This window comes from Ascidia mentula, chromosome 5 (assembly GCF_947561715.1).
Source record: "Ascidia mentula chromosome 5, kaAscMent1.1, whole genome shotgun sequence".
NCBI lineage: Eukaryota > Metazoa > Chordata > Ascidiacea > Phlebobranchia > Ascidiidae > Ascidia > Ascidia mentula.
Genome location: NC_138570.1, coordinates 5,095,310 through 5,120,079, shown reverse-complemented (window position 1 = coordinate 5,120,079; position 24,770 = coordinate 5,095,310). Strand labels below are relative to the sequence as shown.

The 24,770-nt window shown below is 44.3% G+C and overlaps 1 protein-coding gene across 2 annotated transcripts; it reads right to left on the bottom strand.

The window, feature by feature from the left end:
• Positions 1-333: 333 nt before the first annotated feature.
• Positions 334-24,523, bottom strand: LOC145901852 (uncharacterized). 2 transcript variants are annotated; one of them, XM_082989657.1, is made up of 32 exons: positions 24,325-24,523; positions 24,086-24,249; positions 23,913-24,024; positions 22,350-22,499; positions 22,177-22,232; positions 21,977-22,042; positions 21,645-21,798; positions 21,495-21,583; positions 20,995-21,195; positions 19,476-19,621; positions 19,195-19,320; positions 18,992-19,086; positions 18,431-18,621; positions 16,570-18,276; positions 14,350-16,210; positions 13,983-14,181; positions 13,385-13,558; positions 12,817-13,025; positions 6,747-12,516; positions 6,565-6,687; positions 6,364-6,496; positions 5,684-6,235; positions 4,768-5,000; positions 4,105-4,228; positions 3,873-4,015; positions 3,565-3,712; positions 3,037-3,489; positions 2,896-2,961; positions 2,114-2,730; positions 1,692-1,898; positions 1,116-1,274; positions 334-864 (listed from the first exon to the last, which is right to left on the bottom strand). In XM_082989657.1, the coding sequence occupies exons 1-32, from the start codon at positions 24,402-24,404 to the stop codon at positions 739-741; spliced, it is 14,634 nt and encodes a 4,877-aa protein (XP_082845783.1). In that variant the 5' UTR covers positions 24,405-24,523; the 3' UTR covers positions 334-738. The 2 variants fall into 2 exon arrangements, with proteins under 2 accessions (XP_082845783.1, XP_082845784.1); XM_082989658.1 differs by having other exon boundaries at positions 6,092-6,235.
• Positions 24,524-24,770: the final 247 nt, after the last annotated feature.

Genomic DNA, 24,770 nt, shown 5'->3' with positions numbered 1-24,770 from the left:
ACGGTATTCTGAGGTCTCATTTACTTTTCATTGATTCCTATTGTAATGACGTAAATTTATTCAATCGTGTAAGATTTTGCTAACAAAAAAATAATGTTGCTCAAAATATCATAAAACTGGGTTTAGGGTTGTAAACAGAGAAGGAGCTTCTGTTGGCGTACGCGTATTATTTGACTAGCTGACAAAGAAATGTAAATGTGGAATATTTGTCTGTTTTCACCATTTCACAACATAAAACTTGCAGTAGTTTTACTGTTGCTCTCAATAAACGTACCGACATCTAGCCTGAAAGATTCCTGCTGACGTAATAACATGATAGACCATGTAACAAATCACACGCAACAAACGTGATTTATTGTAACAAAGACAAGATTCGAACACCTTCCTTAAAAATTACGTCCCAGTTTAAGAGACGAGATTGGTGCGCAACCGGAAAAGCGTACACGGGGAAAACACAAAATTTGTGATACGCAACGAATTACAACAGCGTAGATGTTGGTCACATGTCCATGAACGTAAATAGGGAGGTAAGCGTGAGACGGAAAAGCACCGTAACACAGTGGTTTCTTCAACCGTCCGGTTAAGACTTACGACCAAAAGAGCAGCGCACTCGCACAGCATATAAGCGCACTGTGCGCAGGTTATAGCCAAACAACAACTCCACAATATTGAAATGGTGACGACTTGCGTGGCCACGGCAGCCGCGAAAAAATGGAACAGGCTGCGTAGATGATGACGTCACGCGGAAGGTGCGATGACGATAAGAAGATGCTCAATGTCGCCAACGCTTGAAAGAAGATCGGGAGCTCTACGTTGAAGGTGGCCATTCGTGAAGTGACACGGGGGAAATATGTGGAGGATGAGCTGTGTACAAATAGTTTAGTTACTATACCTTGGAGCTTTAATTAAAATCGTGTTGGTCACGTTTTGGAGTCTTTATACTTCATGGTTATGTCTGCATTCGTTATAAATCTACCTACCAACATACAAGTTAATTATCCATCTGTTTAACTGCTTTTTGACTTTTATAGTTTCAGTGGCGAATATATAACAAATATATGTCCTGATATCGGCACATAATAAAACTCATCACAAATTTACAAAAGCATGCACACCTCTTGCCCCGTGGCCGTCCTGCTCTCTGCGATACTGGCAACTTCTCTATCCTTCATATATTTGATGAAACTTGTGCCAAGCTGACTTGTCTGTCGCACGATGTCCTCATTGTCTCGCCCGCAAGGTAGCGCTAGAAGCATGCAGAAGTCCTTCTCCGACTATGAATGTAAATTGATTTTTAGTTGAACTTACGGAACATATATACACTTGTATTTGGTGGTGAAATGCATTGAATCCGATTAAAGCGTATTTACATTGTCAAGGTTGCCAATAAATAGTTTAAAAATAATAAGGCGCAAATACAGCTTTCCACGATTCAATAAGAGAAATATGGACAGCAGAGCACAAAGTATGGAAATTTCTGAAGGCACTGTGAAAAAACTGAAGGCACTGTGAACATATGAGATAAAAATGAATTGTTGAGAGCTGTAGACAGGTGTACACACTGTTTCGGCCTAAACGGTCTCATCAGTGCAGCTGATAATTGTGGCACTGGGCTAGATTTTAAACTACGTTTGTAGATCTCAATAAATATTATGGCTCTTTTTGCACAAAAATAAACGTGTTAAACTTACGCCCATTCTCGAGTGGAGACTTTCCAGTTGCGCAGGGTAGAGTCGCATTCTCCGCACAATCCTAAGAACGTACAACCCGCTTTTGTCCTCCACCGTTTTGGGTAGACCGGTTTCGGCCAAGTCCACGTTACCACACACGAAATGAAGGTGAACCGCAGCAAATTCTGTTTTTAGGGCGACCTTGCCTTGCCATATGACCGGGTAACGCTGCACAGAAAAAACTGTTTCAATATACTGTACATTACCCCAATCAGTCCCGTTTAGGTGTTAACGAAGTAATGTTTTAGAAAAAATACCCAATTTGCAACGACGTTAACCGTCTTTACCGTCTGGGTACTTGATTTAAAAACAAAACACATTTTTTTACTAATCTTCAAAAATACTAACAATTATCATCTGCAGAGAACTTGGCTTAAACGTACCGAGAAAATATTTTCCAAAGATGTTTGGGCTTCTTCGCCCTGCTTCGGTGCAGGACTTGGTGCACGACGAGCAACTTGATTTAAGGGTGGTGGCGTTGTGTGCGGCGGTTGGTACGGCGATTGTTGTGGTTGTGGCTTTTCGGTTGGTTGCAGCTGGTATCGCGGTTGATATGGTTGGGTTGGTGGATGGTACACCGTCGGTTGAGGTTGTACGTGCAGGCGCGGTGCTTGACTGTGTGGTTGCTGAGATGGTGGTGGTGTCTGGTGCGTTGGTTCATGATGGCGAGGTGGTTGTTGTTGCGAATGGTGCGCAAGTTGGTGCAATCGAGGCTGCTGTTGATGTTGGTGAGGTGCCTCAGGTGCATTCCGCATTAGCACCGTAGAATGGTACATTGCAGGATGGTCCGTTGGTTGCTTGGTTGGTCGCGATGGTTCATGTTTCTCCTGTTTCCAGGCAGGGGGTAGTGCGGATGCAGATACGAGGTGCTGGTCTGGTGGCGGATAGAAATGGCCACTGGTTGCCATTCTTGGTTGACTGGTCGTCGGCTGGTGCGCAGGTAAGTGGTGCGAAAAGGGAGGGGTGCCCATCTCTGGTCGATACACTTGTGGCGTGAAACCTGTTATGTATGCGCAACAATAAAGATCACAAAATGCGTGATGGTTGATTATTAAATTAAAAAAACTAAATTGTATTAAAAAGAAATTATGACACGATTGGATGTCACAAAAAGTTTCTAAGAGTGGATTCAAATATTTTCGTGAAATTAAAACAAAACACACACCTGGTATTCCTGGTCTCGGCGGAAAGGCAGAAGCTGCTTGATGCCTGTGTGGTGAAGAAGGAAAACCTAAACACATAAAATGTGTTAACAAACGTTACCGGCTCCTTTCTTAATTTTAACGCTTATTGCCTAGCAACTCACCGGACAATAGAAAGTGTTTTGCCACCATTGCCGAGGCATCCTGCTGAGATCCACTCGCGGCCCTTGGGGAAGGTTCCGGCGCCGCTGGCCTGGGGTCTTGCGTTCTCCCGGCGCTGTAGGGTATCTGCTGTGGGGGGACAGTCTGAGCAGGCGGAGTGGACAGCACGTGCGGAGACCGCGGTGTCGGCGGCTTGGGGGTGCCCGGCGTCGCACGCCCTTTGTTCACTGGAGTCTGCGGCACCGACTTTTCAGTATGGGCCGGTTGGGTGACTGGGGGCTGAGGTTGGCCCAGATGCGAATGAGTTTGGGCAAAATGGCGGGGGGGTTCCCCAGTGCTCTGGGGCCTGGAAGGTTGTGGGGGAAACCCAATGGGCAACGACATTCCTGGAAGAAGTCCAAATGAACGTGGGAAGGACACGCCGGGACCGATGGGGAAGTTTGGGTAAACGAAACCTGAAAACATAAGAGTAAGCAAACTTAGTTTGCCAAAAACTAACAGCAAGTCTGCCTGATATACAAAAGGCTCACCTGCACCAGGCTGGTAAAGGTAGTGGCCGGGAATTTGCATTTGCTGACCGTGCTTTGCTTCAACCTTGCCTGGCGCAGCAGTGGAGGCGGCGGACGGGGGTTCCACGCCAACACAGTGCGGAGGCAGACGCTGTGACTGACCGGGTAACTAATATGAGAAAGAAAAACAGTCAGGTTTTATTTTAACAGGCCAGCGTGATAGGATTTGTGACAAAAATCGCAACCTGCTGCACCTCTAATTGGTTAAAACGTTTCTTTAACCAGCTTGTTTTTATTATTTTTAATCAATTCAAAATAGGAATACTTACGCCTTGGAAAGGCATCATGTATTGCTGTGCAGATGCTGGTGGTGGGGGGTATGGCAACGACTGGGAACCTGTTGGTCGCGGCGATGGTTGGCTGGTGTGGATGGTTTGAGGTGGTGCTTGCCTTATCGGTTCAGGCGGGGTTTCTATAACAACGCCAAACGCTCGGTTTTAGTTAATGCAACTGATTGAAGTCAACGTTATGAAATAATGCTAAGGAAATCAAAATTTATACCTGGTGGTTTGTGAACTGGTGCGGTTGGTGCAGCTGGTGCAGTTGGTGCACTTGTTGGAGTGCGCATGTGATGTCTGCTCGCTGCGGGTGGGGAATATATTGAAGTTGGAGTGGAACCTGGCACCTGTAAGGAATTTAATAACATTTAAAATGTGGTTTCAGTTATAATAAAAAATATATATATTTAAAAATATTATAAAAAATAATAACTACGATTTCATAATACTCCTGACATGGGCACTGGGATGTCTGGACATAAAAACTGATTGTCACGTCACACGCGCAGTACAAATGGTACATTACAGCAAGCATTTACGTATAAACATGTAACTGCAAAGTGATTTAGAGTACAAATACACAGTGGAATTAAAAAAAATCCACCTAAATCCGAATTACGAGATGAAACAAATTTTGGTGAAATCAGTGTTATCATAAGCTTTTTGCAATTTAACTTGAATTACGCTACTATCCGGACCAACAGAAGTCTACTGTATTTGGAAACTAGTGTTCATATGGCGATATCAACACAAGCACATGTAAACACAAAACGTCGAGTTACTTTAACCGAATCATTAAACAAATCAAAGGGATCACGTGAGACTAAATAACAAAAGCAGGACAATCTTTGGGATGTGCCAGAAAAAATGCAGGAAATGACGTTACCTGGACATTCTGATGAGGTGAGGGAAATGGTTCTGGTTTCGCTTGCAGTGGATGCATTGGCTGCGAATGCCTGACTGTCGGCGATGGCAGATTGGTCGGTAGCTTAGGGGAAACCTGGTTTGGGGAAACAGGGGGTGGTCTGCCATGCATCACAGGTGAATGGTGGCTTTGCGGGACTGCAGTGGGCGACGGTGTCGGTATTGGGGGGGGAGTTGGTTCAGGTGTTGGGTTGGCTGAAAAAACAGTTCCCGGTCAAAAAATGGTTGGTTGGTTTAAGTTCTGAGGTTCCCAAACTGTGGGCCATGGTCCAATAATGCGCAACGTAGACATTTTTAACGGACTAATGAGCTATTTAAACGGATTATATTATTTTGTAAAATAATAAGCCTTGTGGAGAGCTGCAGACAGGTGTACGCACTGTTTCGACTTGTGAGGTCTTAACAGCTACACTAATCCGAAACAATATGTACACCTGTCTGCAGCTCGCACATATAAGCCTTGTTGTTTTTATAAAGAAAATAGTTGTTTAATATTTTTCCAATTTTTTCTGATATTGGAAAAGATACTGCGAAGTGTTTTTCCTGCTGTGTTACGTTTACAAACTCAAAAGAAATCGCTTGTGATAAAAATATTTGGGCCACTGATCACAAACGTTGGGAACCACTAAGCAGAACACGTATATAAATAAGTTAGTACCAACCGAGACATGCACTAGATGCTTACAGTGGGTCTAATTACACACCCTGTTATCGAGCAAGACGAGGGAATACTTTAGCGTAAACGTTTCAAGTTGTGTGGACAGTGACAAACCTACACTAAATTGAGGAAGATGTCGCCAATAATTCCCGTAAAAATTGGCTTTTATTTTGGCAGCCTTGGGAAGAACGGAAATTAGGAAAAGTAAGCGCATAGTTACCTTGGTGAAGAGTAAATGCCGCATGCTGGTGAGAGGTTGCAAATGCTTTGTTACTTGGCTGTGGCGAAACAAAAGTTGTCGGAGAAATAACATGGGCAGCACCCTGGGGGTGGTGTTGGGGCGACTGCACCACCCCCAAAGGGGTCACGTGTGACGTTGATGGGAACTTAAAAGTGGGTGATGCCTGTGGGGAACTTTTGGGGTACGCAAAGGGGGCATGCTGGGAAGGGTTTGAAACGTGCTTCTGTGGTGAAATCTGGGGTCCTGGAAGGCCGTAGGGGGCACAGGGTTCGCCCCTAGGCCCAGCACTATGGGGATGCACCACAAAAGGGGACGGAATGTTAGTTTTAGCCCCAACCGCACCAACGGGCTGTTTCATCGAAGCGATAGCATGCACATGACCGAAACCTGCTGGCTTCCGTTCAGGCGTCGCGACTGTGAGGCCGTCTTTGGCGGGCCGGTGGGTTGGCAGCGGCAGGGCCTGGGGTAACTCGGCATGGACCCCTATCTGTGGGGAATGTTTCGTTTCCTTGACCGTCGGTTCTGGTTGTACTGCAAAGGTAAAATAACATAGTAAGATATCATATGGATTACGAGTTTTCCAAACATTTACATTAAAAAAAAACATCAGCCACTATATCAGTGCAACAAGAGTTTTTTTTGTGAATGTGCAGTCCTACTTGGTTTCGACGTGGAAAGTGGAACAAACGGTCGGTTTTCTGGCACGCTCTGCGCAGCTGGTTGACATTTTTCGGTAGTAAGCGCGCCAGGTCTTTCGGGCGTCTGTGCGAGTTGACTTGCGTCATAATTAGGCTGAAAGATTAAACACAAACATGGAGAAATCTGCTGTTACAAGTAATAAAAAAGGTTACAATCCTTACCGTTGTTACTGGGCTGGTAATAAGGGGCTTGGGTTTGCGAGAACTGGGCTGTTGAACAGGAATTTGCTTCCGAGTTATAGTTTTGGACTCCGGAGATGGCGCCCGTAACGGCGATTCACGTTCCTAAAAACCATGTATTTATTAAAATCACATTCGTTTGGGATATTATAATGCCTTGCTACCTCATACGACGGCCTGGGTTCAATCGACGGTACTGTTTCAGCTGTTCGCTCGTTGCTACGCGACCTAGACGCAGCTCTGCTTGGAGGAGGGCGCTCCACAAAAGAAGTTTCCGGCGATCTTCTGCTTGGCAACGAAATCTGCTCAACCGGCGGCGGGGTAGGATCATATTTTTTAGGGGAGACGGTTGGTTTGTAAGTTGACAAACTGTCTTGAGCGGGGTACGTAGTAGCGGAGAGCAGAGCAGACGCGGCTGTTGCAGCTTCCAGGCTCCCGCTGTCTTCGTACGGTTCTGGTGGCATGACCGTTTTGGGGGTTTCTGGTTTGGTCGTCTCCTCATACGGAGGATAACTTGAACCCATGTCGTCGTCTTGCTTGTTTTTGTTAAAGTCGTCGAAAAAGCCCTCGATTGAACTGATGGCAGCCGCTAGTTCGTTCTCCTCTGCTTTGCTCCTCGGTTCGATATCAGAGGATTTTCCCAAGTCACTGTCGGATTTCTCTGTCGAGATACTTGCCTCCGGTGTGAGATCCCCTGGCAGGGATTGCGTCTCCTCTTTGGGAACAACCGGCTGCTGGTAGTAAGGGACTTCGGTTGAAGGTTCGTTGTCCGAAAATGACTTGGTAACTCTGGCTGGCCTGTAGTCGGCGTCGCTCGATGACGACACAATGTCTTCATTGTCGTCTTCCCCCATTATGGACCTCACAGCCTCCTCGTCCCGTTGCCTGCTCAAGTTTTTCATGCGTTCCAGGTCCTTTCGCTTGCGCTCGTGTTGCATTTGGCAGCGTTCCAGCGCCGACATAGCGAGTTTTCTGCTTTCAGAGGGCGAGAGCTCACGGCTTTTGGAACGATTTCGATCCGACGAGTCTTTCCTGGCTTCTCGCGACTTTGTTGATGAAGTTGACGACTTGCGTGAGGTGCTTCCCCTTGTCTCGTGTTTGCCGTCGTTCGTGCCGCTTGAAGAGCTTTTTGCCTCTTGGTCAGAAAACCGATCCTCGACTTCAAAGGACTGCGAAGGCGAAAATATGGACTTGGATTGGGTTGGGGTTTGCAAGGGCGAACTGTGAGTTTTCGGCGAAAATGATTTCTCACGACTGTCTGTAGTTTTGTCTTGCACATAAGGGAGATTGGGTGTGTCAGCTTGCTGGAGTTTTGCTCGATTTTCAATGTCGGAGCTCTCGAAGAAGCTGCTTCCTGGCATGGAGGAATCGGACTCAACTTCCTCTTCTCTATTTTTCACTTCTGGTGTTTCTTCCAAAAACTGTTGCTTCGTAGGTTCGGGGTGCTGCGTTTTATCAGAAGAAATTTGTTTTTTCTCGACTTTGACCTTTTCGATCGCCGCTTCTTGATGTTTACCATCACCATGCTTCTTCAGTTTTTGCTCTGTCAGTTTTGAGTGACTTTTCTTGTCCTTCGAATGCAGTTTATCCTGCGACTGCAACTCCGATGTTGGCTTACTCGACGATTTGTGGCCGTGTTCATCTTTAAAAGTCAGTCGTTTTTCATCAGATGTGACTGAGTCATGAGATTTGGACGACTTTGGCTTCAGCTTGTGGTGTTCACCCTTGCGTTTTGCTTTCTCACCAACATGCTTGGATGTTTTGCTAACACCTTCGTGGCGCTTAGTGTGCGACTCATGCGATTTGCTACTGTCGGGCTTTTCTGTTTTTATAGATCTCATGCTGTCAGGTTTGTCTGGTTTTAACGGTTTTTCAGGCTTGGTATGGGACTCATGTGATTTGCTACTGTCGAGCTTTTCTGTTTTTATAGATTTTTCATGCTTGGTATGTGGTTTTGTTGACGGTTTCTTGCTGCTCTCTCGACTTTTCTCTTCATGCTTTGAGGTTGGTCTCTCATCGACGACCTTCGATGGATGTTTGTGTTTTTTGTGGTGTTCCGTTGCTTTGCTGTGTTTCGGTTTGTCGCCAGTCTCTTTTTTGATTTCCACATCAACCTTGGATTTCTCCTTCTTTTTCTCCGATTTCACGTCGCTGTACTTGCTCACAGCCTTCTCTGAAGAAGGTTTGCTTTTTTGGTCATGCTGCTTCTTGGAGGAAGGCTTGTGATCGAGAGAGGACGACTTAGACGACAGTTTCTTTTTTTGCTTCACTGCATCTTGCTCGGAATGCTTCCCGGAGACTGTTTCCGATGCGTGATGTTTCGGTTTGATGTCTACTTTCTCTTCTATTTCCTGGACCACCGGCGCACCTTTGATCCGCTCAAATTCTTCTTCTGTTTCAGAGGAATCCGTTCCTAAAAGATTCCGTCTCTCCTCTTTGCTGAGGTTGTGGACGCGAGAACTTGAGATTTTCGGCTCCAGATAATAATCACTGTCCATGTCGGAGCTGCTGGAGGAGTAAATCCTGCTCGAATCAAACTTGGATTTGGGAGCGGAGGAAGTAACGCCGGTGCCAGGTTGGTCTTTCTTTTGAGAGGATGTAGCGGAAAACTGATCGCTGTAGTCTGGGTTATAGGAAGTTTCGGACTTAATAGTTTTCGTTGTGAGAAACGAGGATGGAGGAGACGGTGGAGGATACTCCAGGGAATCACCTGAGGAAGATGAGGAGCTGAGTTTGTATGCAACAGGCGCATGCTTCTTTTCCTCCAGTGTTTTGCTCTTTTGTTGGGATGGGGAAAATGATGAGTCTTTTACTTTCTGTTTGGTGTGCTTCGGTTTTTCCTCCACGTCGTCAGAATCAACAGCACGGGGAGTTTTAACTTTCTCCTTCGAGTGTTTAACAGTTTTCTCGTCTTCTTGCTCGGGGGGAGGCTTCTTGGAGACTTTCTTTATCTTCTTTTCCAGTTTATTCTTTTTATCACTTTTTATGGAGCTCTTGCTCGTCTTCTCAGACACAACCTTGTGTTTTTCCTTGCTCTTGTCTCGGCTTTGGTCGTGATGACGGACAGAAGGCGAGTCTTTCTGGGTCATCGGGCTCTGCTTGTGATGGGATGACTTATCAGAATGGTCGGAGTCAGCTTGTCTTTCGGATTTGCTGATTTTTTGCACAGCTACCGGTTTGACAGGTTTTTCCGGAAGTTTAACGTCGCCCTCATCCGATTCTTCGTCGCTGGCAGAGTAAATATCCGACCTTTCTTCCCATTTCGGTTTTCTGCCGCTTGAATTATTGATGGCGGAGATGAAACTGTCGTAATTATCACTCGAGTCGGAGTCACTGGAAATGTACGGGTGTTTCGGTTTTGCTTCGGGCAGCTTGCTAACTTTTGACTTTTTCGTCTCGGGAACTTCGATTTTTGCCGGTTTTCTTGTTGTTGCAATTTCCTCATCTGAATCACTGTCCGAGGACCAATGTTTCGAATGTTTTGTGTGAGAAGAATGCGAAGGTTCAGGCTTTTTCGCCGGACTACTCATTGCACCGTCTGAGTCTGACAAATCAAAAAAAGAAGTTTTGGACAACTTTGAAGATGGTTTCGTCACCTCCTCCAGACGGGGTTTCTTTTTCACTGGTTGATCCGTTACCGTCGACTGCTTCTGACTTTTTACTTTTATCGAGTGTTTCTTTTTTTCCTCTTTTTCGCGGAATGGACTCGAGGTGGCTTCCTTTTTCACGTCGTGCTTATGTTTGTCCTTCTTGAGAGCCGACTTGGCTGTGTCGCTGTGTCGTTCGGCGGAGTGGGGCTTGGACTTATGAGAGGACTTGCTTTCGTCTGTTTTGCTCGATTTTGCCTCCGAACTACCTTCTTTGGATGGTTTGGGAGGCTTTTTCTTGTCTTCTGCATGTTTCAGTTTCAGTTTTTTGTCCCCACTCGACTTATGTAAAGGTTTACCGCCCGATGCCGACTTTTCAGACTTACTACTTGCGTCGGATGAATGTTTAGTCTGCTTGGAATCGCTCGATTTGTGGCTAGACGAAGACTTATGCGACTTTAATTCGGTCGAACTTGCGCCGGACTTGTCTTGGCTCGCCATTTTCGATGCCTTACTATCACTAGAAGCTCGTTCCTGACTGGTGGATTTCTGGTGTTTCATGTCTCCGTGCGACTTCTGGACTTTGGGATTGCCCGCAAGTTTTTCGTTGTCTTTCCGCTCCTTTTTCATTTCCTGCTTGTGAGATTTAGGCGCGTCTCTGTCCTTAAAAGCAACTCTTTCGGACTTTGACTTGTCCGATACGTGTTTCTTCTCGCTTTTTTGCAAGCTTTTCTCCTTTTTGATTTTTTCCGATTTCTTTTCAGCGGCATCGGCCGGTTTTGAAATTTTTTCCGCTGTCTCTGGGGCATGACTCGGTCGGGGGGAACTACTGGTAGATGTAGACTCCTTGAAGATTTTCTTGTGTAACTTTTTCACTTTCTTTTCCTTAGACTCCATCTTCTCAGTAGCCGTCGGTCGCTTTTCTTCGCTCTTCTCGACCTTTTTCTTCTTTACTTTGACGTCATCTTTTGAGGTACCAGACTTACTGGAGTGTTTTGAACCTGACGTCTGACCGTGCGATTTTTCCTTTTTGACAGGAGCTGGACTGTTTCGTTTTTCCTTGTGATCGTGAACGGAAGAAGATGACTTGTGCTCCTTCTTAACTTGAACAGAAGCCTCCGGCAGCTTTTTTGGCTCTGATACCAATGAAGGTTGAACTGGCGTCACATCAGCTCCTTTCGTAATCGTATCAGGTGCCTCATGTGACGATTCCAACTCCACATTTGTTACGTCGGGTGCTGTAGCCGCAACGGATTCTTCCACTAGTGCTGGGATACTATCCTCAGTTTCTTCTTCAACTATTAGTTTCGGAGTTTCCACATCGTCACCAGCGTCGATAACGAGACTCGAATCACCGTAATCGTCATCCACATCCGGCAGCACTTCAGACACAACTGCTTCTTCCACTATTCCACCAACAAACGTCTCCTGCACGACATCCACTGTTTGGTCCATCACTTCAATACTGGGCTGTTCTTTTTCTTCCTCTTTCGACGCAGTCACCGATTCCTCCACGAGATGACTTTCACCGGTGATAATCGCAGTATGGATGGGAGAGTGTAGTGTTATTGGCGTATTATCAACGGATTCTGGTGCCGCGATTTCAGTATCCGCACCTATTTCCACACCTGAAACCGTGACGACGTCTTGCAAATCTGACGGTACGTCTTCACTGTAGAGCGGTATTTCCTCTTGGCTGGGACCAATCTCCATTTCCGACTGAAGTTCTTCAACTACTGGTTGGGTATCAGGAAGTTTGGTGGATTTAGTAGCTTGTTCTTCTACTGCCGATTCTGACAAATTTTTCCCAGTTTTCTTCAAAACAACAGACCCAACGTTAACTTCTTGTGACGCCTCAACTGCTGGGACCTCAGTATCCTGATTTGTTCGGGAATCAAACTCTTCAGACTCCTTAATTTTTTCTGCGACACGACTTTCAGCCAGGTCCACTTTTTCCGCTTTAACTGAGTCTGGTTCAGGTTCGGCCATGTCAACTTTCATGTCTGTCGGCGCTGCAGCGCCATCAAGTGTCGTCTCTCCGGCAATCACACACACACTCTCAACAGGCGCCGGAATACTAATATCACTGCTGAGAGGAACCACGTTTTTTGGCACCTGACTACGATCATCGGAAGCGGGGCGAGTTTTCAGGTTGGAAGTCGGGTCAGTGGGAATCAGTTTCTCCACGAAGGAACTGAAGAGGGGTTTGTTGTCTAATTCCATGTCAACCAGCCCGGTGAAGAGGGTGGCGTTGTGGACAGGTCTGGGTGCGGCTTCTTGGGCTGTTTGCTCGTTGCCTTGTTTAAGATGAGACAGACGGGCGAAATCTTGCTCGAAAATGTTCGATCTGAATGAAAATATCGGGGGTTTGGGAATATATTTTTGGTGAACAAATTGGTCGGTGAGTGAAATGAATGCTAATTCGTCCATATATTGAGTATTCGCATAATTTAGTAATGGGTAAAAAACGGACGTATACACGGCAGTAACGGAAACTCTCATAAACGCAGAATTTATTACGAAAAATCAGTTTCACAATTGTAAAGTTATTTCGGAATTGTTTTGTTGTCATAAACACCGCTTGGATTCCGATTCTGTTTAATAGATATAAGAACGACGGCCACATGCAAAAACAAAAGAAGCAAACCTGAACAATCGCATGTGCCGAAACTCCAACTGCCTCTGATCTTCCAACTTCCGTTTCATCTCCTTGATTTTCTCCTCCTCCTTCACAGTCACGACTGTCAGATCTTCCAGCGGAACTTTCTTCTTCACTTTTCCGAGTTGTTTTAAGCGATGAGCCCGATTTTGGGAGGGAGACACCATGAGGTTTTTGCCCTCCGATGAGGGATCGACCTGGAATAAAACGAAATTTATGCTGGGTTCGTTTGTTTTATCCCTTAACGATTTCGTACGCAAACGAGCAAGCTTAGCATACAAAACGTATTAAAATACCAACAACGAATAATTTTTTAAACTCAAATCCCCAATGCATGAAGGGTCAAAAAATGACTCAACTTGAAGCTTTTTTCTGTGAAAACGAATTTTAACGTTTAATAAAGTGATCACTAGGACTGACCTAGATTATTGCACAATCTCTCAAGATCTGGTTTACAGGATATATATGTATTTCGCCTCTACGACATCATCAGCATTAGCGTTAATGCAACAGTGGCAACTAAATTGAACTTGTTTAACTTTAATAAATAACTCACAATCCCCGTAAACCGCTCGGAAGTTGGGCTCTTGAGGATGGGACTCATGGGCGAAATTTCAGAATCGTCCTCAGAAGAAGGAGACAGGAATCCAGGGGACATGTCGAACGAGAGCTGATTCCTCATCGATTCCAGCTCAGACTTCAATATCTCCAGCTCCTTTTTACCCAAGGGCTAAAGTTTTAAAGATAAACGGTTTATTAAGGATGTGTTATATGAAGATACATTACTTTTTTGAGTTACGTTAGATTGAAAGGAATTAAAACTTTAAAACTGCAATAGCAGATGCAAACGTTATATAACACACGTTATCGGCCAATGCTACCAAGCCTTGGGCTATGTTCCACCGATAACGTCATATGATTTCCATTGCAATAGCTGCGAGGGCACCGGCACATTTTTCCCCTTACGGGCCTTGAAGGCTACTAGAACCTCCTATTGCCATATAGCCGTTAAGTTTTTTTTCCAAAAAAAGCATTCCGTGTTTTGCGTCACATAATCATAACAACGTGCAGTTTTCGTATGAAGTGAAACGCATTGCCGTTCATAACACTGTACACCGAACTTTATTTCTAGAGAGTAACAAGCCAAATCATACCTCCGAAGGGCTGACATTCAGGGCAACAGTCAGGTTTGTAACTGCTTTGGGTGGACTGAACGTGGTGCGCTTTCGCTCTTGTTCGTGGTGTTTTGGGCGATGTTCAACCTTCCGTCGTTTGGGATCGGACGGGTGGTACTTGCTGCTAGAGTGGTGACGCTGTGCGTGTTTATCCGGTCTGTGCCCACTAGAGCTTGACCTGGGCAAGAACGTATTGACTTTCGGCAATGAGCATTTAAGCATCTTAAAATTTACATAGAATTTACATACTTACTAACTGAATTTGATCTCAACGTATTTAATACAAATATTTTTATTAAGGACGGAAACATGGATGATATTTCAAGGCCTACAACTGAATAATCACCTGCGCACGTGGCCGTGGATGTCGGCATGGTGATGTGCTTGAGGTGGTTTTCGTTTGGCCTGGGAAGGTGATGGCGTGTTGGTATTCGATGAGCTGCTTTTCTGGGATGTGTGCGACGATTTGCCTTGGGAAGATGCACTCTTAGGTGTGTAAGGAGATGCAGTCACCGGGGTCTTGTTTGTGGGTGGGGCCATCAAAGGTGTATTTCCCGATGGCTTAGCTACAACAGGCAATGGTTTGGTGGCATCACCAGAACTAGGTGGAACCATTGGTTTTGATGAAGCACAAGGGGAATTCTGGTCTTCCTTTTTGTTACTGACGACATCCGGGTTAGAACTACGACTTTGTTCCGATATGACATCATCGGGAGTTTTCTCTGGTGGGACTTCAGAAGTATCCTGTTCGGATAGAGACATTTTTGCATCTGTATCGACTTTATCAGGAACACTGGAGTCAATCATCTCTGAGCTTTCGTCTCTGACGACTTCTTCTATTTCGATAGATGTTTCCTTTGGATTTACCTTTTTGTCACAGGTTTTTTCAACTGATGGTGATGCAGTGGACATAGGAGTGTTCTGAGCACTGCTGGATTTAGTTAAAACCACTTCTTCCTCCTCTTCCTCAACATCCACAGCACTGATGACCAACTTCTTTGGCCTCATCTTCTCAACAAACTCTTTTTGTCGCTCACGCTCTTTGCGTTGTTTCTTTAGCAACGACTTTTGCTCCTTCTCCCTTCGTTTTTGCTCCTTCAACCTCTTTGCCTCCATCTGCTTCCGAAAGCTCTTCGTCAAATCCACGTCTTCAACTGGTTTTTCTTGTTCCACGACGGCAGGAATGGTTTCCGCCACTTCTGGGATCATTTCAACTTCCACTTCATCCTCGATCACTTCTGTGACGACTTCATCTGCCACAACTTCCTCGATGATGGTTTGTTCGGTGGGAAACTCCACAGGATTCGAAGGTTCTTGTTTTGCAGCTGATTCTGTCTCGGGATTTACTTGTTCCGTCTCCACTTTGGTATTGGACGACTCTTCTTCATCTTTCGGTGTTTTATCAGAAGTTGGTTTGGTTTCCTTTTTAACTCGTGATTTAATTTTCTGTGCAATACCAGTTATGTAGATGTCAGCGACTTCACTCGCTTCTTCCAGCCCCAGCCTCTGCTCAGAATCCAACTTGGAGAGCAGTTGCTGCAAATGCATTTTCTCCTTTTCCAGCTGGGTCAGGTTGCTTGCCGGTTCCTTTCCTTCAACAGTATCACCACCACCACCCTTGTTACTGGTATCATCAGTGGAGGGTTTTCGTTTTGAAATCTGCACCGGCATAAGAGCCACAGCTGACGAAATGGTGGAGGAATATGGATTGTAACTGGAAACGAAAGGTTGCGCCATGACAACCTTTCCGGCTGTTAGGTTTGATGCAGTAACAGGATCAGCAACAGGAGCAGACTCCGGTGCTTTTTCAACTTCAGGCGTAGGTTCAGCCACTAATTCGTGGTCAATTTCATCTTCCATCACCTCTGTACAAGTCTCAGGGAGTTCGGAATGTTCAATAACCTCCGTTTCCACAACTTCCATTTCGGGCATTACCTCCACTACCTCTTCCTTGACCGTCAAGCGCGGACGAAAGTGCGCTGGCGGTTCCCTGGATTCGGGCCCCGAGTCCACAACTTCCTCGTCCGCTACTTCGTCCATGAAACTTTGACTTGCGATAGACATGGGAGCCTCGTGTTTTGTGCTACTTTTTCGAACACGTTTTATTGGTTTTGCATGCTCGTCGTCTTCACGGGGGTGGGCGGTGTGATGTCGGTCAACGGGTGAATGCCGTTCTCTGTCTTTCGGGGAATTCCGATCTTCGTTGTCTAAAAACAATAGAATGCGTTAGTTTATTTTGGGTTCGTATGCTTAGTTTATGTTTGACTCTTGTACGAAAATATGCTGTAAAAATCGTTGTTTGAGCATTTATTGCGTGGCCAAAGTAACCAAGTGTGGTCATATGTAAGTAAATTCTTCTCGAAAATCAGGTCAATATTTTGAAGTTGGAAAACACTAGCGTAATTACTAATAACATCAAAAAGCAGCCTTGCTTATAGTTACACTAGTAGCGCTGTTAATTCAACCAAAACGTCACCGACTTTGCCAATAACCACCAACAGCAATGCATGCCAAGCAAGAACACATATAAAATCGTTGGTACAAGAAATATTACGAGCTAACTTACCGGAACAATAGGCCTCCGAATGCCGCCGTTTTTTGCTGGTGGAACTCGATCTATCCCTGTCGCTGGTCGAACGCTCGTCCGAGTATTTATCATCCTTACGATGTTTGCGCTCGTTTTCCACTTTATCAACTTCTTCCTTAGCTTGTGCGGAATCTTTGGGCCTTAGTCCGGCCCTATCACCAGTAGGGGAGTATTCCCGTTTTATGAGGTTAGGGCCCGCTACCCTGGAGTCTCTGCGTCGTTTGCTGGATTCTTTGCCGGTCTTCTGTTTCTGCTTCTGGTCCTTCCTACTGCTCTCGCTGTCACTCCCGCTTATCTGGACGTTATCACGATGCGAGGTCTTGCCCTTTCTCTTCTCTTCGTGTTGGGACTTCTTACCTTTCTCCTTGTGAGGTTGTCGTGTTGATTTGCTCGAACCTGCGTCCACAGGTGGCGACTGTGAGTGGACCCGCTGCAGAAGAGCACTGCGCGATGATGAGGACGGCCTTTCCGATACAACCGACTCCAACTTCACTTTCTGCTTGGATTCGACTTCTCTGTCGGAATGAGTGCTCGAAGCCCTAGAGCTGGACTTGTTCGAGAAATCTGTTTTGGTCGACGTTGCGTCGATGCTCTTCTGCCGACCTATCTCCTGTTTTATGGTCCTTGTTATAACGGACGACACTGCAGGTTGTTTAATTATAATTTCCCCGATCGAATCTAAGTTCTCATCGCGAGTTGGTGTTTCACTGCGACGGTCGTAGTCTGTGCGTTCAGCAGGCCAAGTCTCACCGCTGTCTGACGGCTTTGACGATGATCTGCTGCTTGGGGTGGGCCATTGAGTGGAACTGGTGTCCTGTACAACTTTGCTACGCACGCCGCCAGACCTAGGGCTGCCAGGAAGGCTTCTACCCTCGCGTAATTCGACTCGCCTTTCATCGGTACGACGTCCGTACGGCGAAGGCCCCCTCTTCGGTGGAGAGTTGTAGTAATGGGTCGGAGAACCGTATCTGTGGTCCCGGAACTTTCTAGAATAAGTGTCTGATCCAGAACCACGGTCTTCCCTCGACCCAGGAGACCTGACAGGGCTTCTGCCTCTCGGAGGCATGTCCCTGTGCTCGTGCATTCGCGGCTCTAGTTTTGGGTCGAAATCTCTTATTCTGCCTCTGTTCCTTTGTATTCCAGGCCTCGGCGAATTACTCCGACTTCGTCTAATAATTCGGCTCGGGCTGTGGCGCGAGTGGTACAACGGGTCTCTTCGGTCGCGCGGTTTCATGCCACGATGATAGTCATCTGCGTATCCCCTTGGCAACGGCGCCGCCGGGTAGTCACGCCCATGCTCGCGTCTGTATTCCGAGTACTCAGGCTCATAATTCGGCACCCTTTCACTGAAACACTCGTCATCGCGATGGTACAATTCCGACCGCTCGGGACGGTCCTCGTCGAATGCACGCCGGCCGCGTGGCGACACGCTGTGATAGGGAGGCCTGCCCCTGTTCCAATCTTCCCGTGATCTCCAGTCGCTTCTCGAAGGTGCGGATGGATCGTATGTAGGAGGTGCGTGTGGATATCTATCGTAGTATGAGTCTGGAGCTCCTATGTACGGGTGACCGGAGCTCGGTCGAGAACTGCTTCTGGACGTTGACGTAGCGGGGGTTGGGGCTGACGGGGTTGTGGGGGCTGATAGAATTAGGTGGCGGATGCTGTCGAAAGTCGTTGCCGTCTGACCTGAATATTAGTTGCGTGGTAACGAAATACGTATTGTGAAGCGTTCACCGTAAGGCATTTAGTGGAAATTTAATTAAATAACAATTTTACCACACATATACATGTTAGTCTTAGCGTAGGAAAGCCACTGTACGAAATCGTTTAACCATTCTACCTGAGTTTTGCATGTCACTAAGGAACAGCTCAATCAACTTGTGACTGGCGTAGTCAAGTTTTAAGCGACTTCCGTTCATTTTCCTGCCCCTCAGACTGCTCAGCGCTTGCTGGGCGTGCTCGAACTTGCAGTAGAAAACCAGGGCTTGTCCCCGGTTTCGATCGATCACAACGTACTCGACTTGTCCATGCCTGCAACGCAAATAAGGGTTTGTTGTGTGCTCCAGCAGTGAGTAAGCAATTTTATGGAGGCTTGACGTTGCTTTAGAATGGGAGATTTTCATAACGAAAGTCAGTCATTCTTCGTTAATACGGACTACTTGGTTTCGGCACATAACATCAGGTTAGCTTGACATGCGGATCAAAGAAATTGAAAAAATAAGGGTGATATGCATAGGGTAAAGTTTTCATGTCGTATAGCGAGGTTCCCGAATATTTCGGTTTCGCATTAACGATTTGTGACTTTTTGCCAAAACATCTTGTAAATACACATGTCACTGTTTAGGGATACGGGCCAGATTCTTTATACTCAGGATTATGACTGTACAGTTGTGTTAATTACTTCTGAAAGCAGCTGGCAAGGTAGTGCTCGGTGAAACTCTCTGTGACGCCGGAGACCCAAACACAAGAAGAGATGACGGTTTTCCCGAAACCAAGCTGAAACGAAACAGATATTTGAACGACGCCGCGAACGAACGGATGAATTACTTTCGAATTTAGATTGTGACAAGCACGCTTTTTATTTACAAATACTTTTATAACCACCTTAAGAGTATTCTTTCCCAATTTTTCGCCGTCCATTTTCTGGATTGCTTTCACCACACTTGCGATGTCAGTGTACTGTAGGAAGGCATATTGAGGGACGTTGTTCTGTCGTTTGATCTCTATGGCCTGTACAGATAAAAAAAAATCGTGATCGGTAACCGACACACACGAAACTATTTGGCTAAGAAACCAAGCCAGCTCAGCTCTCTAGGAATTGCAGACAGCTGGGTGCAAAATTTAACGCTAACTATTATTACACTAATTAGGTTGCCATGACGTACCACAATTTCACCAAATCTAACGAAAATGTTCTGGATGTCGCTGTAGCCAACAGTTTTATCGAGATTGCCAACAAAAAGTGTCCTTGACGCCCTGGGATGAAACTCGTCAATAATTCCACCACACTTTTGCAATTCTTTGCCGCTGACTAAACAATACAAGAAACTGTGGTAAAGAATTGTTTTACACTGGAGTCTGATACAATAAGGACGTTGGTCAATGTCCTAAATGACACGAATAACAACCACTTCAGTCCAGAAGAGCAGTTTGGTGAAAGAATTGGGAAAACGAGTTTGGCAATTGTTCCGTCGTATACGTGGAATTTGTGTAAACGTGCTGTTGCTTTGAATGTAAACGTGAGTTGGTTAAGCAAGCCGTCTATTTTTCAGCAACGAAAGCATTTTGTATGGCTGAGAAAACATTGCAACTAAACTGCGAGTTTTGCAGCATTAAAGCCTTTATTGCAAAACGTGTAATGAAATGGTGGAGTTACAGAACGAGAACATTGGAGCTATATAAACAGATATATGTGTATTTCTATATTGGTACAGCAACTTATAACTACAACTATATTGGGGGATGCTTCTGCTTGATCATTGTTTATTAAAAACCAAGAAAAATACTCTGCTGTCTGTTTAATTTTAGATTGGAAGCTTTGTAACGCCGTGCGTCTGAAGACAATGCAGATGTGCATATGAGCGCATACAGAAATTAAATTCCAAAAACTAACGCATACCCCGATTTTCGACGTAGATTTACAGAGCAGATGTGCATCGTATATAACCTGGTAAAAACGTTAATTGGTTCACTATTATTCACGATGCAAAGTGATTGCCTTGGGCAATAACTATGTCAGGGGTTACAGTTTTATGAAAGCAAAATAAATGTGCAGAATTGTGGGGTGGCTGATTAAGCAAAATTGCTCTTTTTCTAAAGACACTGCTGCGGTCCAGGCATTGTAATTTTAGAAGAATCGCCCTTCTTGAAATAAAAGTAACATAGATTTTATTCCAAGTGACATTTTATCTGCCATCTGGAGAGGCTAATTCAGCGTAATGGGGCAGAAATTCAAATTTTTTTTTTATTGGCCTGTAGCAGGGGTGGCCAAACTGCGGCTCTCGAGCCGCATGCGGCACTTTGAGCCTTTGATTGCGGCTCTTAATGAATTAGCACTGATGAATTGACATGCATTTTCACGGTTTTGGCGAGTAGTTTGATCACATTATGAAACAATGCGTTCTCCGAACTGCTTTAACATCATATCAGCCTAATTTCAAACATCTTGCAGCCCAGGTGGAGACTCGCAGTATCACCACGCAGCACTAACATCAATCAATAGCTACACTTCGTTGTGAGTGAATAAATTCGTATTTTTTATTGTGTTTGTGTTGTGGCTCTTTTAAAACTGGATTTTGTTATATGCGGCTCGAGCATGAAGCAGGTCTGGCCACCCCTGGCCTATAGGTTAGTTTCAGTACTGATAATTTTATCTTAGCCATGGCAAATTTCATAGGTTTTTACCTTCTCCTTCATAAATAGCAGCTTCGATTGCGGCACCGAACAGCAGTTTGCTTTTCGCGTGATTAACCGACTTGTTTGCCTCCGAAGAATTTCGGAACAAAACCAACGCATGTCTGTTGTTGTTGTCACCACGAATTACAACCGATTTCACCTTTCCACATTTCTTGAACTCATGGTATATTCCTTCACGGAGATTGGTAACTGACAAAAACACAGTTGGTTAGGTGTGCATAATACATGTGCCAATATTGATTATGCAACCACCACAGTGCACTTTACAAGGAATTGTTTTGTAAGAGTGGCCTGATCAAGACATCAACATGTATATAACAAAGATTGTGCAAAAATATAGGGTCAGTTGTGTGCACTTGTAACTTTGTTAACGAAATCAACTTTAGGAAAAATAAAATAATTCAACTTCCTGGAAGCTTACGAAATATATCAATATTACCTTACACAGGGCAGTAATGTAAACTATGTTTTTTGCACACATAACTTACCACTTGGTCTTGCAGGCAACTTTTTGATTATCATTGTCACCAGCTTCTGCCCACCTTCAGAATCACTTTCAGCAGCTGTAGACAGTGGGCTGAAAGCATATTTTCTCTATGATCAATCTTGTATATGTTTATAGTTTACTGGTGATTTACCTGGAGGAGTTTAAACTATTTGATCTGGATGATGATGCAGAAGTGGAACCAGATGAACTGGATGTGCTTCGTCCAGTTGTTCCACTAGAATAACTGGATGAAGTTGTTCGTTCTTCTTCTGATGAGCTTCCTGGCCGTCTTTGCTTTCGATTGGCTAAAAATATAAAAACACGTCAGTTTATGCACATGAACCTAAAAGGGCATGTGTTAATTTTATTTGAATTTTTTGGACTCATTTATTTTTCTGTGAAAGTTAACTTACTTCCAGTGGAAGAAGTAATTTACTAGCATATAATCACATCAAACTTTGTCATTTTAAAGTTTGTCCTTACTTGACTTTTTCTTTATTGTCGGCGATCTTCCCCTGGAAGTCTTGTGTTTTGTTGACTTTGGAGTGACTAGAAATCACAATGTGAATGTGTTTTGGCTTTAAATGAATCACTAAATTATGTTCTAACTAACAAAAGATACCAAACGTCTTTTGAAAGATTATGTGTGGCTAATTAGCAAACCATTGTGTACAGGTATTTACCATTGTCTTCTGTCTTTTTCTGCTTCTTCTTTGTTTTTGAGTCAATCTTCTGTTTTCTACAACATAAACGAACTGTAAAACACCCACGATGGCACTGGACTGGTGCATCATGATTAAGATTCACATAATACAGTGATACTAAAATAAACACAAACTACAATTACTTTAACAACCTCTCAGTCTTTTTGCTTCCACCTTCAACAGCCAAATCCTTGGCACCTTTTTGTGAACTTTTTGAATCTGACAATTCGGGATTACGGCTTGAATCTGAGCTGCCCTGGTGAGAGCGCCGGCGATCTGAATGTGAACGTTCTCCAATGTGCCTGTCCAATATATAAAGGCACATTCATCACTGCTGTCAATATTGGGTGGATTAGCACAGACAGAACAATGTAAAGCTGCTTGTTAAACATGACCACCTGTTCATAGGCAGCTAATTAGGCAGACAGTGTACAAAATGCGGGATTTCTGCAATACAATATTTTTGACAGGTGTTCACTGTTGTCGTGTCACAGAATAAAAAGAGGGAAAACACAGAAAAAAGGGAATCATGTGAAATATGGATGAGAAAAAACATTTGCTGTTTCTGCCTAAAAATGATTTGGTTTTCACTTTTATTGAAAAAACACATCTAAAAGCAAACATTACACAAGCATGAGAGCTTAAAAAGTACAAAAACCTTTTTGTCAGTTTGTTTACGGTTTAGAACATATATAATTGTTGCATATGAATTAAAACATTTCCATTTTACATTAACATACAATGTAAAAATGCAGCTACAATATTTTGCCCCACATGAAAGCAAACTCCAAGAAATACAGTTGGCAAACATGTTGTACTTCTGCTTCCAGTAAAGATATTTCTTGCAAGTAGACGCATTCGACCAGAGTTGATCAAATATTGAAAATTTTAACAAACCCCAAATTTTTCCTTATTGTGAACCATGCCATGTATATGCATTCCTTGGCTTACACTAGTGGACCATTATACTGCTTTAAGCTATAAGTATGAATCCAAATCACCTACCTTTATTAATGCACACAATTTTTCGATGAAGGCATGTTACATCCAGTTTAAATAATCCATTAAGTGCCAACCAGTGTGGTTTAGCGCTAGAGGCTGGACTGCCTTGCCGCTGTGATAAGTAATTCACAAGCCGCGAGGTAAATTGTGCTAACTTTATTTAACAGTGCTGAAAATGTATGCTTCACTACACTTCAGTAGATGGCATTGTGAGGAAACAAGTCTTTATTGTTAAAAATCATAAGTCGGCAGTCTCTCAAACGGTACAAGAGTTGTAAATCCCCTTTGTAAATCCAAGTGTTAACTCCACAGAGTGGGTTAGTAGGCAGGGGTAAGTAGCTTGAAGGCAATAGTTTTTGTTCCAACAACTTGCCGAGAAAAAGTTTTTGTAGCTGTACTGCCAGTGCCAACAAAATATATATCCCACATTGCTGAGTAATCCAACCATCGATTGCATCTGAGCACTGGCTGCTAAATCCAAAAGTGATAATCCACCTTACCCGAAGTAAAAGCCAATGGGCTTGTTCATGAGGCCACAGTTAAAATGGCAACACCATGCACAAAACATACCCTGTGAAATCACAATTCCACAGATGAGCACAGTGTTCTTATTCAACATCAGACATTTTTTATATATTCAACAATACCAGCTGGTACTATGTTCAATAGTAGGAAGCATTATTTAAAATAGTTTCCACTTTCAATTGACATACCCTTCTGCTGTCTTCGAGTCAGTACGGTGGGAAGAATGTCCCCGATGTATGGATTGACCATGTCTAATGTTGGACGATGGTGAACTGTCAGGTCTGCCAGAGGTGCTCATTGCTGCAAAATTTTTGTCAGCTAAGTTAACAAGAGCTATACATAAATTTGAAGAGTAATATACCAGCAGGTTCACTGTAATTGGTTTGCAGTTGTTTGTCGCCTATGGTATTTACTGCATTGTGAGCTTTCTCTGCTGCTCGGAGATCAACAAACGCAACAACAGCTTGCAGGTCACCATCCGAACCTCGCTTTGAAAGAATCTTTGCCTTTTCTATTCTTCCATATCTATTGCAACGTCCAATAAAAGAAAGATTTTACTTTCACACCTATCACAGCCGAAATATCAAAGAAATAAATTACCTTTTAAAGAACTCCACAATTTTTTCCTCTCGGGCATTATCAGGAAGATTTCCCACCCACAAATGTCGCGTTTCCCTCATTATTATATGATGTGCGAACCAGTGAGTTTCACATGCATGAACTAAGGCTCAAGCTCTGGCTGCTTCATTGTCAACAATTTGACAATGTTACACATGCAGCAACTGTAAGCCGTGTATCATTAAATGTTCCTGCATTGTGATAAAAAAAAACAAATTGCTAAGCTCCTTTTTTGTGATACATATATATATCAAATTATATTTTTAACATAAGTTTCGGTGGCCTGCGGCAAACCTACGACGAACGCCAACGCGTGTACATCACGGAGCACAGCACCGCAGCAAGCGTGGCAGCCATTGTGGCCGTAAATTGGAACAACATAACGAATAGTTTCGAGCAAAACAGCTAAAACCATCACTTAAACAATA